General features: G+C 44.0%; 1 protein-coding gene across 16 annotated transcripts in view; it reads right to left on the reverse strand.

Moving 5' to 3' along the window:
- Gak (cyclin G associated kinase) overlaps positions 1-15309 on the reverse strand; it is a 63107-nt gene that overhangs the window by 19787 nt on the left and 28011 nt on the right. For all 16 annotated transcript variants that reach the window (XM_076547100.1, XM_076547099.1, XM_076547098.1 and 13 more), the window contains 8 exons: positions 14500-14623; positions 11030-11079; positions 10312-10460; positions 7621-7743; positions 6477-6610; positions 4859-5053; positions 4320-4437; positions 3768-3847 (listed from right to left, as the gene is read on the reverse strand). In XM_076547100.1, coding sequence (XP_076403215.1) covers positions 3768-3847; positions 4320-4437; positions 4859-5053; positions 6477-6610; positions 7621-7743; positions 10312-10460; positions 11030-11079; positions 14500-14623 — 973 coding nt within the window. The remainder of the gene's footprint in view (positions 1-3767; positions 3848-4319; positions 4438-4858; positions 5054-6476; positions 6611-7620; positions 7744-10311; positions 10461-11029; positions 11080-14499; positions 14624-15309) is intronic.

Below are 15309 nucleotides of genomic sequence, written 5' to 3' on the forward strand. Positions count from 1 at the left end.
GGGTAATGAAGGGGATTCTCACACATGTAGTATATTGTAAATAAAAATCTGACTTGTGTCCTGACTGGAGTATAATGTACTGAAATCCCCCTGGAACCCTCACTCAATCACAGGACACCTCAGATCTGTTGTGTATTCCATAACCAGATTGACCCACTCAGGCTCATCTGATGGTGTTGCTCCCAATTCTTTTCTACAGCTATAGTTCAGCTGCTCTGGAGAGCAATACATTTATGTATGCTTCTCTTGTTAACACCCTTGCCTTACTGTAGGCTTATGTAGTCAGTATTCTGTGGTCTGAAGTCTCCCCCAAACTCAGGCAACAGTACCATACACTGGATACCTCAAAAAAAAGAGAAATCAGGTTTTGTTTGTTTGTTTGTTTGTTTTTTTTAAGTTTTTCGAGTCAGGGTTTCTCTGTGTAGCTTTGAGCCTTTCCTGGAACTCACTCTGTAGACCAGGCTGGCCTCGAACTCACAGAGATCTGCCTGCCTCTGCCTCCCGAGTGCTGCAATTAAGGTGTGCGCCACCACCGCCCAGCTGAGAAATCAGTTTTTTTCAGTTACTGAAGTTTAAAAAACTCATCATTGTATAAAAGATCTATATAACGATTTATTTACTGTTCTGCTTGCCAAGAAAAGAAACAACATCAAATGCAGTTCATCCATTCTGTTAATGGGTGCCCACAAGCACATGAACACTGGCCTTTCAGCACACCACACTGCTACTTTTCAAAGCACCTCGCCTTGGTCTGCACTAGCTGTTGCCGACAGTGACTAGATCTCTAGCCTGTGTTTGTGTGGTAGGTGCCATCCCACTACTTTTAGCCTTTTTAGTCTTCACATGTGTATTTCTACAACATGGCTCTTGAGGTCTTTTTAGTTGGGTTGTTTGTTTAGTTAACCTGGTAGCATCATCTTTCATGTGGCATATTTTGTACATGTGGAATCAGGCTGACACACTAGGGATGAGTTTGCTTATTTTCTGTCCATCTCCTCTGGTTCTGGTTATCTCTCTATTCTGATTGTACCTAAATTAATCATATTCTGTGTTCCATCTTTCTTCTCCTCTATCCTTATTAAGCTTTTTATTGTGTTCTGTGGAATCATAACATACTTCTTTGGCCTACAATTAGCACATTGCTGACTTCTAGGCCTCAGAGGCTAATGAGAAAACATTTCATTGGTTATCTCTCCTGACTGTTTGGGGCTGCTGTCATGTATTTTACTACAAGCAAATCTTTTTTTTTTTTTTTTAAAGACAGGGTCTCTCTATGCAGTCCTGGCTGTCCTGGAACTCACCTAATAGATCAGGTTGGCCTTGAGTCCCCCTGCTTCTGCCTCCTGAATGCTGGGACTAAAGGTGTGTGCCAACATGCCCAGTTCCAAACAAATCTTAAAGCCCACAATACATGATTTATTATGTTTTAGGTAGTCAACATACACTTAATTTTACATACTAAAAGACTACCCCAAGTTTCCTCATATCTTAATAGCTAGTTTCAGGCTTGCTTCTAGTTTGTTCTGTCTGCCCTTTAGTAATAAACTATCCCTGCTATTTCCCTGAACACATTTGCTAAGTTAATCACCACCCAAAGGCACTTTCCCTAGACACAGAATCCTCATCCTTTTCTTCCATCACTCCTAAGATGCTACTGCACTGACTTCTAGCCTCTAGCCCTTCAGTTCACTGACAGATGTTAGTCAGTCTTGTCACTATGACAATCATGACATCTGCCTACATATGCTTGTTATTGTCTGGCTTTTATCAATTTAACTGTGTTCTGAGGCAGAGGTTTCTCTTCTTGTTATTAGACCTGGTATGCATAGACCTGACACCTCATTGGCCTTGATGTCTACTGATTTTCCAGGAGCTAAATCTGTTTCTTCTCCTTTGACCTCAGATCTGGCATTTATTTGTCTTTTCAGCCTTCCTTCATCTCCTCTGTGCTCAGTTTGAAGAATGTATTCTTCTTTACAATTCACTGTGCCTGTTCTGCTGTCAACACATTTCCCAAATTCTTCATGTCAGCTATGTTTTCAGTTCTAGAATTCACATCTGTCTTGTCTCCAGATTCCTGGTCTGCTGAAATCCTCCATTTTCCCCCCAATTTCTTTTTAAAAAATTCTTTGTTATATTTTAATGTATTTATTTTGTATGGGTGTGGGTGTACACGCACATGAGTTAGCCTTCAGGACCTGGTTCTCTCCTTCCACCGTTTGGGTCCCTGGAATAAAACTCAAGTCATCAGGCTTGGTGGCAAGTACCTTTACTTTCAGAACCCTGAATGTGTTGTCTTGATCCATTTTCTGCTACTGTAATAATATCATGACTGATTTAGAGAGAATAAAAGGTTATGCTTTTTATGTTCTGAAGGCTGAGAGGTCTGAGACTGGTGGCTGTATCTGATGAGGGCTTCTTGGCTGGCAGCAGCTTTATAGAGTCCCTAGATGGCACTGGGCATCATATGGCCAGACAAAATGTCCCAGTCTAGCCCTTTCCTCTTATATAAAGCTAATGGACAGGGTACTACCTTCATGGCCTCATTTAATCTTAATAGCTTTCCAAAAGCCAGACCCTTTGCCCCCACATCATAGTCATATGAAGTCCTCATCCTCTTAATAACTCTAAATGGGGATTAAATTCCAGCACGAATTTTGGTGGAGACATTCAAACCATAGCAATACTAATCAGAACTATTAAAAGTTCTTGTTCTTTAACTCTAGTACCTGAATCATATAAATCTTTCACCTACATTTTTCTTGGTTTACAGTCATTGTTTGCAAGAAAAAGAATGAGGCACCTGTAATTCCAGCACTTGTGAGAAAGAGGCTGGGGCATTGACATGAGTTCTAGGCTTGCCTGGGCTACATAGTTGGTATGAGCCTAAGCTACAGGCAAGTAAGACCTTGCCTCAAACAGAGTGAAGAATCAACATCAAAGAGACACAAATGCAAGAGATTAGCAAACACACATATAGACATGTAGTCTCTGGGGTTGTGACCTGTGGCAGACCAGCTCTAGTGCTTCCCATGGGCGAGTGGAAAGAACACAACATGGCAGGTGGCACAGCCCGGCAACTTCCTGCTCACTCCTGGAGCACTCACTTCCTTTCTTCTCAGGGCTGGTGAGTGTGCTCGATGGAGAAGAGAGTCCACGAGCAAGACCCATACACCTGACTCTGAAAATATAGCCTGAATCTTATAGGCTATACCAACAACCTTGAAGTGGTGAGTGATGTCAGCTGCTCATCACAAGTTGGGAGCATGTTGCTAGAACATATATAGCAGTATCCCACAAGTCCTCTGTCAGTCTAAAGGGATATTACTCAGTAGTGTGTGTTCATGTATTTGTCTGTAAAAGTAGACCAAGCTTCTAGAAGGTAGGACCAGCACACTACCTCCAAACTCTGTACCCAGCGGAGCCCTGTACACAGAACAAAGAATCAAAACATAAGAGTAGATTTTGCCAACTCACTGATTATGTCACCTCTAGATTTAACTAGCTAAACTCTAAAAAGAGATGCATAGGGTCAGTCCAAAGGCATCAGGGTACAAAGTGGGCCCTTGGGCCCTTTGTAAAGTGTGAGGGGCAGAGCACACAAGCAGGCAAGGGCCTACATCCACTTTTATAATCAGCATCATCTGGCAGGCTTCTCAAATGCTAGAATTTTGGTTTTTTTTGGACTGACCCATATGCATGTGTTCAGCTAGTGGTTCTGGGTACCTGTCCCTCTCCAACAGCAGCACAGTGCAACACCAACATACTTTGCAAATTTCACAGTGGTTGCGTTTCGAGGCACGAACCCAGTGTGGAACTGGATCTGGAACATTTTCATGGACGCCATCTACAAGAAGACCAGCAGGAGACCCATTGAGTGCATTGCATACTAATCCTGGATCAGCGTTCTTCCCCAAGAACATAAGCTGCTAGATGGGGTCCAACAATCTGTTCTCACACACAACTCAAGGCACAGGACAGATGGGGGACGTCCAGATAGGGTAACACTATCTGGAGGTTGGTGTTCCCTGTCAAATGCTTGATGAGAGTGGAGAAGATGCCTGCATAAGGGTCAGAGCAGCTTGGGTTGAGGCAGGAGAGGTACCAATACTAAGCACAACAGCTCTTCATGGAGACTACAGCCTATGTTCATGGGGGAAATTCTTGATGTTTCAGGCTAAAATCCCCTTTGCCCAGTGTTACACAGAGAGTATTGAGGACTGGCCCAAATATTTATGGAACAATAGCTTTCAGCTCAATGGATAGTAAGGTCAATGCAGAGGCTAAAATACATAGTAAGCAGCTCCATCAACACTCACCTTGGCCTGCAGCCTCCCTCCTAAAGTGGATCTGGCATGATAAATGATGATGAGCACATCCCCTTGAACTGTTATGCCCAGGGGAATGACAGCCTTGCCATCCTCAATTTTAAACTCCCTGGAACACATTAAGAAGTTGGCTTATGTAAGTTAAAATAAATAAATAAAACAAGAGTTCTAAGAGTTTACCCAACACTTTCTCTAGCTGTTTGTGTAGGTTATTGGCAGAATATTTATTCCAATAAGTCACCATTCTTTTTGTTTGTTTGCTTATTTTTCAAGACAGGGTTTCTCTAAGTATCCCTAGTTATTCTGGAACTTGTTCTGTAGACCAGGCTAGCTTTGAACTCAGAGATCCACCTGCCTCTGCCTCCTAAGCACAAGAAGTCACTCTTGTACATACACCCCTCTTCTCCACCCTCAGCCCAACATACAGTCATCTGTACCTAGCACATGTCAACACAAAGGCAGTTTCTGCTCCAGAAGTCTGCAAGAGGAAACAACCATCAAGGGGCGAGACATCCCAAATCTGTACTCACTTCATTCTGTCATATTCCTGGGATGTGGTGGTGATGCGCTCCTCCCCAACATAGACCTCACAGAATGGTCGGCAGCCATTCCTCTGCTTGCTGAACAACGGCACAGGGGTCATGACAACAGATTTCACCAGCATTGGCTTGCTATGGGGTGTGATGGGCTCCTCTGCCACCATGTCACATATATATTCAATGTACCTAAGGCAGACATGCATTTGTCACCCAAGTATGTGATGTGTCCTCAGTGGACAGACATATCAGGGTTTACAATGGGTGAAAAGGGCATAGTTGTGAAGTTGTCCCAGTGACTGTTAGGACAGGGTGACACTATGTCTTGGCACCTCCAGGAGGCCCCAGGGTTCCTGATACAGTCCCAAAGACACTGTCTTGTTTTATGTTCCATTCACTCTCTGTAGCTCTGTTGCCCACATCTCCGGCCCAGCAAGCCCCAATATGTGGGAAATAGAAGCACAAATGGCTAAGAGCTAAATATGCTGAAATTCTTCCAGCCTCCCCTAACAGATGCTAGAACAGGGACACAGATATATGTATAGCCACTCTCCTTATATGGCCTGAGGAATACATTGCAGTCATGATGTTCTACCCACCAGGCAGTGATCAACTAATGTGTGCCCCATTCCCAAGGGAATTATGTACTGTGGGAAGAGCACCTGCTACTCCTATTACCAAAATGTAGAACCCTTCTGGCATGGACCTTTGCCTCACACTAGCATCCATGTTGACTTTTGTTTTATGCTCCACCCACCCTTAGCAGCTCTGTTGTCTATATCAAAGCCCACTCTCTTTCTCAGTAAGGAGGCTGATCCATGTCTTTCCAAGTACTCATTAAGACAGAGGACATTTATGATGGGCAGTGTCTTTCTAAAACCTGGACTTCCAAATGGAACTCTTGCTCTAGGGGAATGGTGAATAATAAACATGAGTGGTCATAGCTAGCAAATGAAGTAGCCATATAGAAAATGGACAAGGTGGCTTCTTAACCAGACATGACAACTCATGTCTATAATTTCAGCATTAGGGCAGCTAAGATAAGGAGACTGGCACAAGTTTGAGACCAGTCTGGCCTATATAATGAGTTCTAAGCTAGGCTGAGCTTCAGAGTGGGTCCCTGTGTAAAAAAAACCAAAAAGAAAAACAAAGTGAATTGCTTCCTTTGCACTGTAGGTGAATGACCTACTCTATGCCAACAGGAATGTCTGAGTGAGTCTTATATGTATTTTTGTGACCTCAGAGCAAGCAGGGTAACACCTTGAAAGTGTGAAGGTTCACAGTGCATTCCCAAATAACCTTCTAAGACCATACAAGGCTGGATGGCTACACCAAGTTCACACATTTACTGGAAAACCTGGTACCCAGGCACTCAACAGGAGGCTGCCATCACAAGTCAGAGCTATCACTGCTTGAGAGTTCCAGTTGAATGTCAACTGTGGTCTACACCTGCTGGGTACCTGTGGGCACAGGTCTGGGGCTGAGCTAGAAACCACAGTGACACTAACTTGGCCTGTGACAAACTAGAGTACCTGACTTCAGGTCCAACACAGTGAAGGCAGCACCAAAAAAGCTGTAGGCATCACTGTCCCCAGCAAGAATCACCTGGTACCTTTTGTGGGATGGCCAAATGCCTGGTGGGCAGCGCTTCATGCTGAACATGTACACAGCAGCCTCTGCAGTGCTAAAGAGACGGCAGAAGCACAGGAATGCGCAGACTGCCACAGCAGATGCAGCTCTTCCGTCCTAGAATGAAGAGACAGAATTCCTTTACACATAGGGCCATGCACAAAAAGGACGAGGGCTCACAGCAGTTCCTATAAACTTCCCAACTGTCTACGTGGCTAAGAGAAGGACCTCATATTGGGCTTGTTTAAAAATATATAAATGTACTTGGTGCAATGAGAATTCAGAGACCAGAAGATAATGAAGAGTCAGTAACAAAGTACACAGGCTAGCCTCCCACTCAGGCTGGCCTGCTGGCCTCACCATGTTTAATCTCTTCCGGAGACCTCTTATCGACACCTTTCTCTTCATTTGCGTTACCAGGAATTGAACCCAGGGTCTCTTATATGCTATGTAAATACTGTATTACCAATACTATTTTCACTTATTTTGAGACAGGGTCTTGTTAGGCTGTTTAGGCTGGCCTTTACCTTGTGATCCTTCTGCCTCAGCTTCCCAAGTAGCTGAGATTACAGGCCAGTATCACCAGGTTCATTTTACCATTGTTCTCATTGAAGTATTTATTAGCAGTTGTACCAGGTGTGATGTCACATGCCTTTAATCCCAGCACTGGGGAGGCAGAGGCAGGTGGATCTCTGTGAGTTAGAGGCCAGCTTGGTCTACATAGTGAGTTCCAGAACAACTAGGGGTATGCAAAGATCCTGTCTCAAAAAACCAAAACACAGTTGCAGTATGGCAGGGCTGAGCCCTGAGTGTGCTTCCTGTTGGATGCCACACTGCATGTTGGTTGTCCTAATCTCTTTCCCTCACTCTGGTTAGGAAAACCTGAGATAAAAACTCATTTATCTCAAGGTGCTTACCCCTCTCTCAGAGGAGTGGCTTCTTGCTGTTCAGATCACCAAAAGGGCCCTTATGAGTGCTTCTTATCCAACAGAAGCAGGAACCACCAGGGAGCCTGTGTCCATCAAGCCCAAAGCTGTAAGCATCGAGGTCTTCCTCTAGTCAGTGTTCCCCATAGTACTCAGAACCAGTGTTGCTTTGGCTCACTGTATGCAGCCAGCCCAACTCACCATGCAGTGCACAACACAGACGTTCCTGTGGTCTTCCCGGAGCCAGGCATGCATGCTCCTGCATAGAGTGTACAAACCATGGAGATGTGGTGCCCGCCTGGCTGCCCAGCCACACTCAGAGACCTGTGGGGAGAGAGTTCACTCAGCTGAGTTTCTGCACCAGCCCCAATAAACCTGGGCTGGCATCACCACATGTTTACCTATAGTCTCTGCCTATAAGATTGTCCCTTGTGTGTGTATGTGTGGTTTTTTTCAAGACAGGTTTCTTTTCTTTTTTTACACAGAGAAACCCCATGTTAGGGCTCAACATCCTTAGTCATCAGAGAAATGCAAATCAAAATGACTCTGAGATACCACCTTACACCTCTCAGAATGGCTATGATCAAAAACACTAATGACGGTCTATGTTGGAGAGGATGTGGAGCAAAGGGAACACTCCTCCACTGTTGGTGGGAGTGTAAACTTGTAAAACCACTGTGGAAATCAGTATGGCAGTTTCTCAGAAAATTGGGAATCCATCTACCGCAAGACCCAGCCATACCACTCTTGGGCATATACCCAAGGAATGCTCAATCATACCACAAAGATACATGCTCAACTATGTTCATAGCAGCATTATTCATAATAGCCAGAACCTAGAAACAACCTAGATGCCCGTCAACTGAAGAATGGATAAAGAAAATGTGGTACATATACACAATGGAGTACTACTCAGCAGAGAAAAACAATGACAGCATGAAATCTGCGGGCAAATGGATGGAACTAGAAAATATCATCCTGAGTGAGGTAACCCAGACCCAGAAGGACAAACATGGTATGTACTCACTTATAAGTGGATACTAGCTATAAAGCAAAGAACAATCAGACTGCAACCCACAGTTCCAGGGAGGCTACATAGTAGGGGGACCCTAGGATGATTGTGGCTTATAATAAATTTTGGTTTTACTCAAGACATGTTATTCTATGTATAACAGCCCAGTCTGTCCTGGAACTTGCTCTGTAGACAAGGCTGGCCTTGAATTCACAGAGATTTACCTGCCTCTGCTTCCTGAATGCTGAAATTAAAGGCATGCACAACCACCCCCTGGCAACATTGTCCTTTTTTAAACATTTTTTTAAACCAGTGTGTATCCATGCACACACACAAGTGCCACAGAGCGTATGTACATGGAGGTTAGAGGGCAACTAGTAAGAGTTGATTTTTCTCCCTCTGTGGTAATACATTGTGTACCCTCATAAAGTTTGCCTGAGGACCAGAGGACAGAGCCAGCCACTAGATTAGACATGGAGGCACAGTGGTGGCACACACCCTTAATCCCATCACTCGGGAGGCAGAGATCCATCTGGATCTCTGTGAGTTCAAGGCCACGCTGGAAACTGAGCCAGGCAGTGGTGGCACATGCCTTTAATCCTAGTACTGGGAAGCACACACAGCATTTAATCTCAGGAAGTGATGGCAGGGCAGAGAAAGGTGTATAAGGTGTGAGGAAAAAGGAACTAAAGCAGTTCAGCTGAGACCCTTTTGGGTGAGGACTCAGAGGCTTTCAGTCTGACGGTTCGTGGAAACAGGATCGGCTGAGGCATTGGTGAGGTGAGGTTTGCTGTGGATTGCTCTGCTTCTCTGATCTTTCAGCTTTCACCCCAGTATCTGGCTCCTGGTTTTTTATTATAAGACCATTTTAGATTCGAACAACATTAGGTCTAAGAGGCTGAACTTTGTTGTCAGACTTTTTTTTTTTTTTTTTTTTTTTTGGTTTTTCGAGACAGGGTTTCTCTGTGTAGCTTTGCGCCTTTCCTGGAACTCACTTTGGAGACCAGGCTAGCCTCGAACTCACAGAGATCCGCCTGCCTCTGCCTCCCGAGTGCTGGGATTAAAGGCGTGCGCCACCACCGCCCGGCTTGTTGTCAGACTTGACAGTAGGTACCTTTATCTGTTGAACCATCTCACTGGCCCCTCAGAACTGTCCTTTATGAATGATTCCACAAATGTGGTGGCCTAGGTCTCTGAGCATCTTTCTCAGCTGGGGTTCTCATGTGACATCCCTTTAGACTATGAGTGGCTATGCCACAAGATTGATTCACTGATGCTGCAAAAAGAACTACCTTTTTTGTGCTTTGGGTCAGTTTACATATGTGAAAAGCCCTGTGTTCAATGTCACCAACTGGATTATATGACTGAACAGTCCTGGAAGCCAGGAGAGGAAGGCATCCTAGTTTCTTGGGAAGCAACAATCTTCCCAAGGTTTTTACCCCATAGCCTGTGTGTGTGTGTGTGTGTGTGTGTGTGTGTGTGTGTGTGTGTGTGTGTGTGCGCGCGCGCACAGAGTTCCCTTCAAACTCTGGCTGATACTCAGCCCTGGCCACACCTCTAGCCCTAGCCTCCCTGGCAGGTGCCAAGGTCTGCTCTTTGTAGCTGACTGGCACTGTCCATATCAGGCTAGTGCAGATCCTTCACTTAAAACTGTACTTCAATGGTAAAAGAATGGCTCAAATTATAAAAAAAAAATAGTGGCTGGGAAGTGGTGGCGCATGCCTTTAATCCCAGCACTCGGGAGGTAGAGGCAGGTGGATCTCTGTGAGTTTGAGGCCAGCCTGAACTACAGAGTGAGTTCCAGGAAAGGTGCAAAGTTACACAGAGAAACACTGTCTCAAAAAATCAAAAAAAAAAAAAAAAAGTTCAAGGCCACTTACCCGGTTGTGAAATTTGGAAGCCCGGTATATCCTTGGAGATAGGTTGTAGACAGCATAGTGTCCTGGATGCTTGGCATCCAGAAACAACCGTACATCTTCTATGTTGTTTTTGATTGCTGATTCCACACCTTCTGCTGGGAATGACATCACTGAAACAGAGCAGGCTCAAATTAGCTACTAAAGGATTGCCCACTTGGGCTGTGCTTGCCTCCCAGCATGGCAGCTAGCAAAACACAGGCTCTTCTCACCCCCTTTTAAGTCTCAGCCTGTGCAGTGGGAGGTGTACAGACTTATAACACAGGAAATCTCACAAAGCTAATCACAAACATCTAGGAAAACTTTTCAGGTAATCTGATATATATCATGGTCTATAAGGGCTATAATCAGCTTTTCTGATTATTATTATTATATTATTATTATTATTATTTTGCCTAGATTATCTAGTTTTAAATGTGCATGGCCTGATCATTATATTACTCAGTTTGTACCCTCAGAGTTCCAGTCATGCCAGAAGCTGGGCTGACACTGGCCTTGCCCTTTTCATAGGCCAGGAAATATGCTCGATACAAAACACCTATCCACCAACAATCTGGGTAGTCTCCAAGTCACACCTCAAATGGATCCATGGCTACCAAAGAGGTAAAAGAGGCACCTCGGCTACCTCCATTGGCCCCTTGTCTAAGTCCCCTATAGATGTCTATTATCCAATTAGACATACCTGCAATCCTGGATGTGATGTAAGATATGTCCAGATCACCCTTTGCATAGCTGGAAAGAAAAGAATACTCAAATCACTACAGAAAACACTTGGCAGTTATATCATAAGAACTTTAAGTGGAGCCCAAGTCCTAGAATGCTGAGGTAACCTTGCTGGCAGGCTGTATTCCATGAGAAGTGTGTATGTGTACTTGTGCACAAGATCTTGTGTGTGACTTTGCTGTATGAGCTGACAACCAATGAGAAGTGGCATAAAACACCTGAAAGTGGGAGGGAGCAGCCCCAGAAGGGCTTTAACCATCTTTTCTTTCTAAAGTGTTCTCCAGGGCAAAAATATTGAGGGTTGATCCTGACAGTAACAAAGACAAGGGTGCTGTAGACATCAGTCACTGATCCCACTACTCGAGGGGGCTGGATAGGAACAGTGGTTGGCAACTTGAGGTGAGAGCATACCTTGTGCCCTATACAGGCCTGAAAGGAGACAGCAGATACTGCTGGAGAGAAACAAAGACATCCCAAATGACTAAGATACATCACTGCTCATGGCTACCAAAAACCAAAAAACTCTTAGAAACCAATACCCTAAATTGGTTCACAAAACTGACAAAAATACAGATCAAATCCTAAGTGACTACGCAAGAACTTGAAAAACTTATTCTACATACAATTCCTCTTAAAAAAAAACAAAAAACAAAAACCCACTTATGCTGGAACAACCAAGATATCTTGGAAAGGAGAGAAGTGGGTAAATGGTGTTGCAGAACTATTTTGAGTAGCACACCATAGCTGGGCAGTGAGATCAGGATAGGAAAGTCAGAGGCAGTTGAGGAAGGCATACTTGGAATCAGCAGAGTCAACAAGGGGTCAATATAGAGGGTCAGGTGGAAGAAAGAATAGACATACACTATAAATTCACCGACATAAAACCTGATTATGACAATCTCAACAGTTTAAAATGTCATTTGAATTTAAGACAGGCTAACTTAGGGTATAAAAGGCTCTCTGAGACAACAAACAGTATGTACTGAAGTACAGCTTTATCTGGTACTTAAATTTTGGTGGGAAAAGGCAGTTAGACAAACAGGCCACAGATCAGAACTAACTAGTTTCAATCTGTTTCTTCACAAAAACAATTAATAACCCAGTAGTAACCAAGATACCAGGTATCAGTGGTAGATGTATTAATCCCAGTACTCTGGAGGTAAAGGCAGGCAAATTTCTGATCTTTGTGAATTCACAGACAGCCTGGTCCACATAGTGAGTTTCAAATCAATCAGGGCTACAAAGGTAAACAGAGTGGAGGGTGCAAATATAACACAGACGACAGCATAAAAATAACTTGGCTGACCCCTCAAGAAGATAAATGAGCCCCAGTATCAGGTCAGGTATAGGAAAGCACACACAAGACACCTAGTGGTGTACAATGGGTACTGAGTATCAGTTAGGGTTCCACACACACATACCCTAACTTCTAGCCTGTTTAGGGAAAAGTACAGGGGACTGGGCACAGGTTCAACGGTATACACATCAGGTTTGTACCTAACATAGATCAAGGTGGCCCAGATCTTGGTTTCTAAGGCATCAAGCAGCCTCAAGCAACTAAGAGAGCCTGAAGTGGTCACTTTTGCCACCTGTCACCACACTTGGACCTTTTCACATACGATAGAGCCAAAAAATGAAGGCTATTTGCTGCTAATTTAAGTAAATTTAATAAATACAGGAGTTATGTAACTCTTATCAATTATGTCTACTTTGTAACCCACAGGTTACATGCAGCCAAAGATAGTAATGACTACAGCTCAACAAAAAAAAATCATATACTTACTTAAAACATCATGTGTTGTTGTTGCTTTAGTTTTAAAGTTTATTATAAACTCAGTTGTGTGTGTGTGTGTGAGAGAGAGAGAGAGAGAGAGAGAGAGAGAGAGAGAGAGAGAGAGAGAGCAAGCGCACCATGCTTTGAGATAGGCATGGAGGTCAGCAACATGGCAAACAAGCAGCTGTACAGTGGGGAGTGAAGCTTTAGAGAAAGTGAAAAAGCCCAAAGTACTAAATAAAGCTCTAGAAAACATCCAAAAGACAGAAAAAAAGGAAAAGTCATGTTTGAGTCTAGACTCAGAAAGGCAGACAGACCCAACAGAACCAAATGGTGATACTGGAGTGACTGTCTCATTAGACTTCGGAATAAACAACTATTGGATTCTTGGCCTTTCTGTCATAAGACAGTCATCACTGGACTATCTGGATTACTGCCTAAAAATCAATATAATAAATCCTGTATAGAAATATATAGTATTCATTCCATCGGTTCTGTTCCCTTAAAGAACCCTAACATAGACAGAGATCATGTTACAATATCAAAAGGTTGGACATGCTTAATGGTTTAAATATACATTCCAGGCAGAAGGTATATACTTATGTATGCTCACATATCCATATTTCTATAATGCAACACACCCACCATGTGTACTCCCTCACTGGCACAGGGCACACACATGCAACTCTTAAGGCTACGAACATAAAACAGTCACAACAACAAAAAAATGAAAGGATATTTCATCAACTGTAGAAGTTTGGGGACCATAAGTAACATGATCCAATGGTGCTTACTACAAAAACAGAGATCCTTGGGCAGCAGTAGCATCCATACTGGTAAGCATCTCAGTCACAATTCCCTCCGGAAAAGCTGAAGGAGTAACCTTTAACACAGTACTGTGTTCTGGAATACTCACCAAGGCTCTTGGGTCATGATTTGACTTTCTTAAGCATATATTCACACCCACTGTGGCCCAGGTCTCACAGTGACTAACTTCTAGTAACCAGAGTATGCTGGAAGGTGCCACTTTACCCTGCAGTTGCTTCATCTATTTGGTACCAAAGAAAAATAGTGCCATCATGCCAGGTACTAGCAGAACTAAGGAGATCCTGAGATGCTGCTGTTGCACAAAGCCAGTTCTGTTGGGGGTCCTATGGACAGGGGCCTCAGGTTTGTGCTGGTTAGTTGTGGTGTTTTGTTTGTTTGTTTGTTTGTTTGTTTTTTGTCAGCTTGACACAAGCTGGGATTATCTGTGAAGAGGAAATCTCAACTGAGAAAATCTCTCCATAAGACTGGCCTATGGGTAAGTGGTCCTGGGCTACATAAGAAAGCAGGCGGAGCAAGCCATAGAAAGAAAGCCGGTAAGCAGCATTCCTCCATGGCCTCTGCTTCAGTTTCTACCTCCAGAATTTCCTGCTTTAAGTTCCTATCTTGGCTTCCCTTGACGATGGACTGTAACCTATAAGCTGAAATAAACCCTTTCTTTCCAGATTGGTTTTGGTCAGTGTTTTATCACAGCAACAGAAGGCAAACTAAGACAAGGTCTCAGGCTCAAGTCTGTACATGGCTCATCCTACTGAGGGTGACAAAGTTAACACTGCCTTGGGGAATTTCCATACAGGCAAAGAACAGGATAGGACAGCCCTCACACTTACTTAGCCACAGACTGGATGACCTTGGAGGAAGTATCCTTGAGGTTGGTGAAGAGCCGTTCTGTCCCGCCCCGTAGGATGTCGAGAAACCCACCATAGGGCTGGTCATACTCTGCCAGAGCCAGAACTACAGGAAAGAGCCACAGTAGGTCAAGAGTATGTCCCCAAGAAGCCTCATTGCTTCCCCTGATTCCCTCAAACCCACCAGTGAGCTGTCTTTCCCACTAGCAGGTGCTAGCCTGTTGTTTCCAGCCATTTCAGAGACCCAAGGAATGGCCAATATAGGCACAGAAGGCTATGTGAACAAGTCAGACCTAGTTTCTACCTGGAACTGCACCAACAATGAGACAGTCTCAAAAAAGTAATTGCAGGACATGATACCCTTTCTAAAGTGAGTGCAGGTGAAGCCCACAAAAGTAGACTCTGAGACCACAGAGTGACACCCTCAAAGATTGCGGTGGTAGAGCTAACACAGATGCGACTTAAGTTCTGAACAGCCCCACAAACAGCCCACATAGCATAATGTAAAAGAAGACACCCTACTCTAATCCTAACCCTAACTGCACCACACATACTGGGCACAGAGTAAGAACCTCAAGTACCAGAACACTGGGGTGGCCAATCTTTGGAGACAAGAGCATCCTCTCTAGGAAACAAAGATCTAGAGAAGGACTCAAGTTAGTCCTTGACATTGCAAAAAGGAGATTAGAAAATGGCTCATCCCACAGTCAGTTCATGACCGTATCTGTTTCAGAGTCCTCCTTTCCCTCATTGGTGCTCTTAAGGTGGCCATTCCACATGAGATGGAAAGCC

Source organism: Peromyscus maniculatus, chromosome 10, assembly GCF_049852395.1.
Source record: "Peromyscus maniculatus bairdii isolate BWxNUB_F1_BW_parent chromosome 10, HU_Pman_BW_mat_3.1, whole genome shotgun sequence".
Taxonomy (NCBI): domain Eukaryota; kingdom Metazoa; phylum Chordata; class Mammalia; order Rodentia; family Cricetidae; genus Peromyscus; species Peromyscus maniculatus.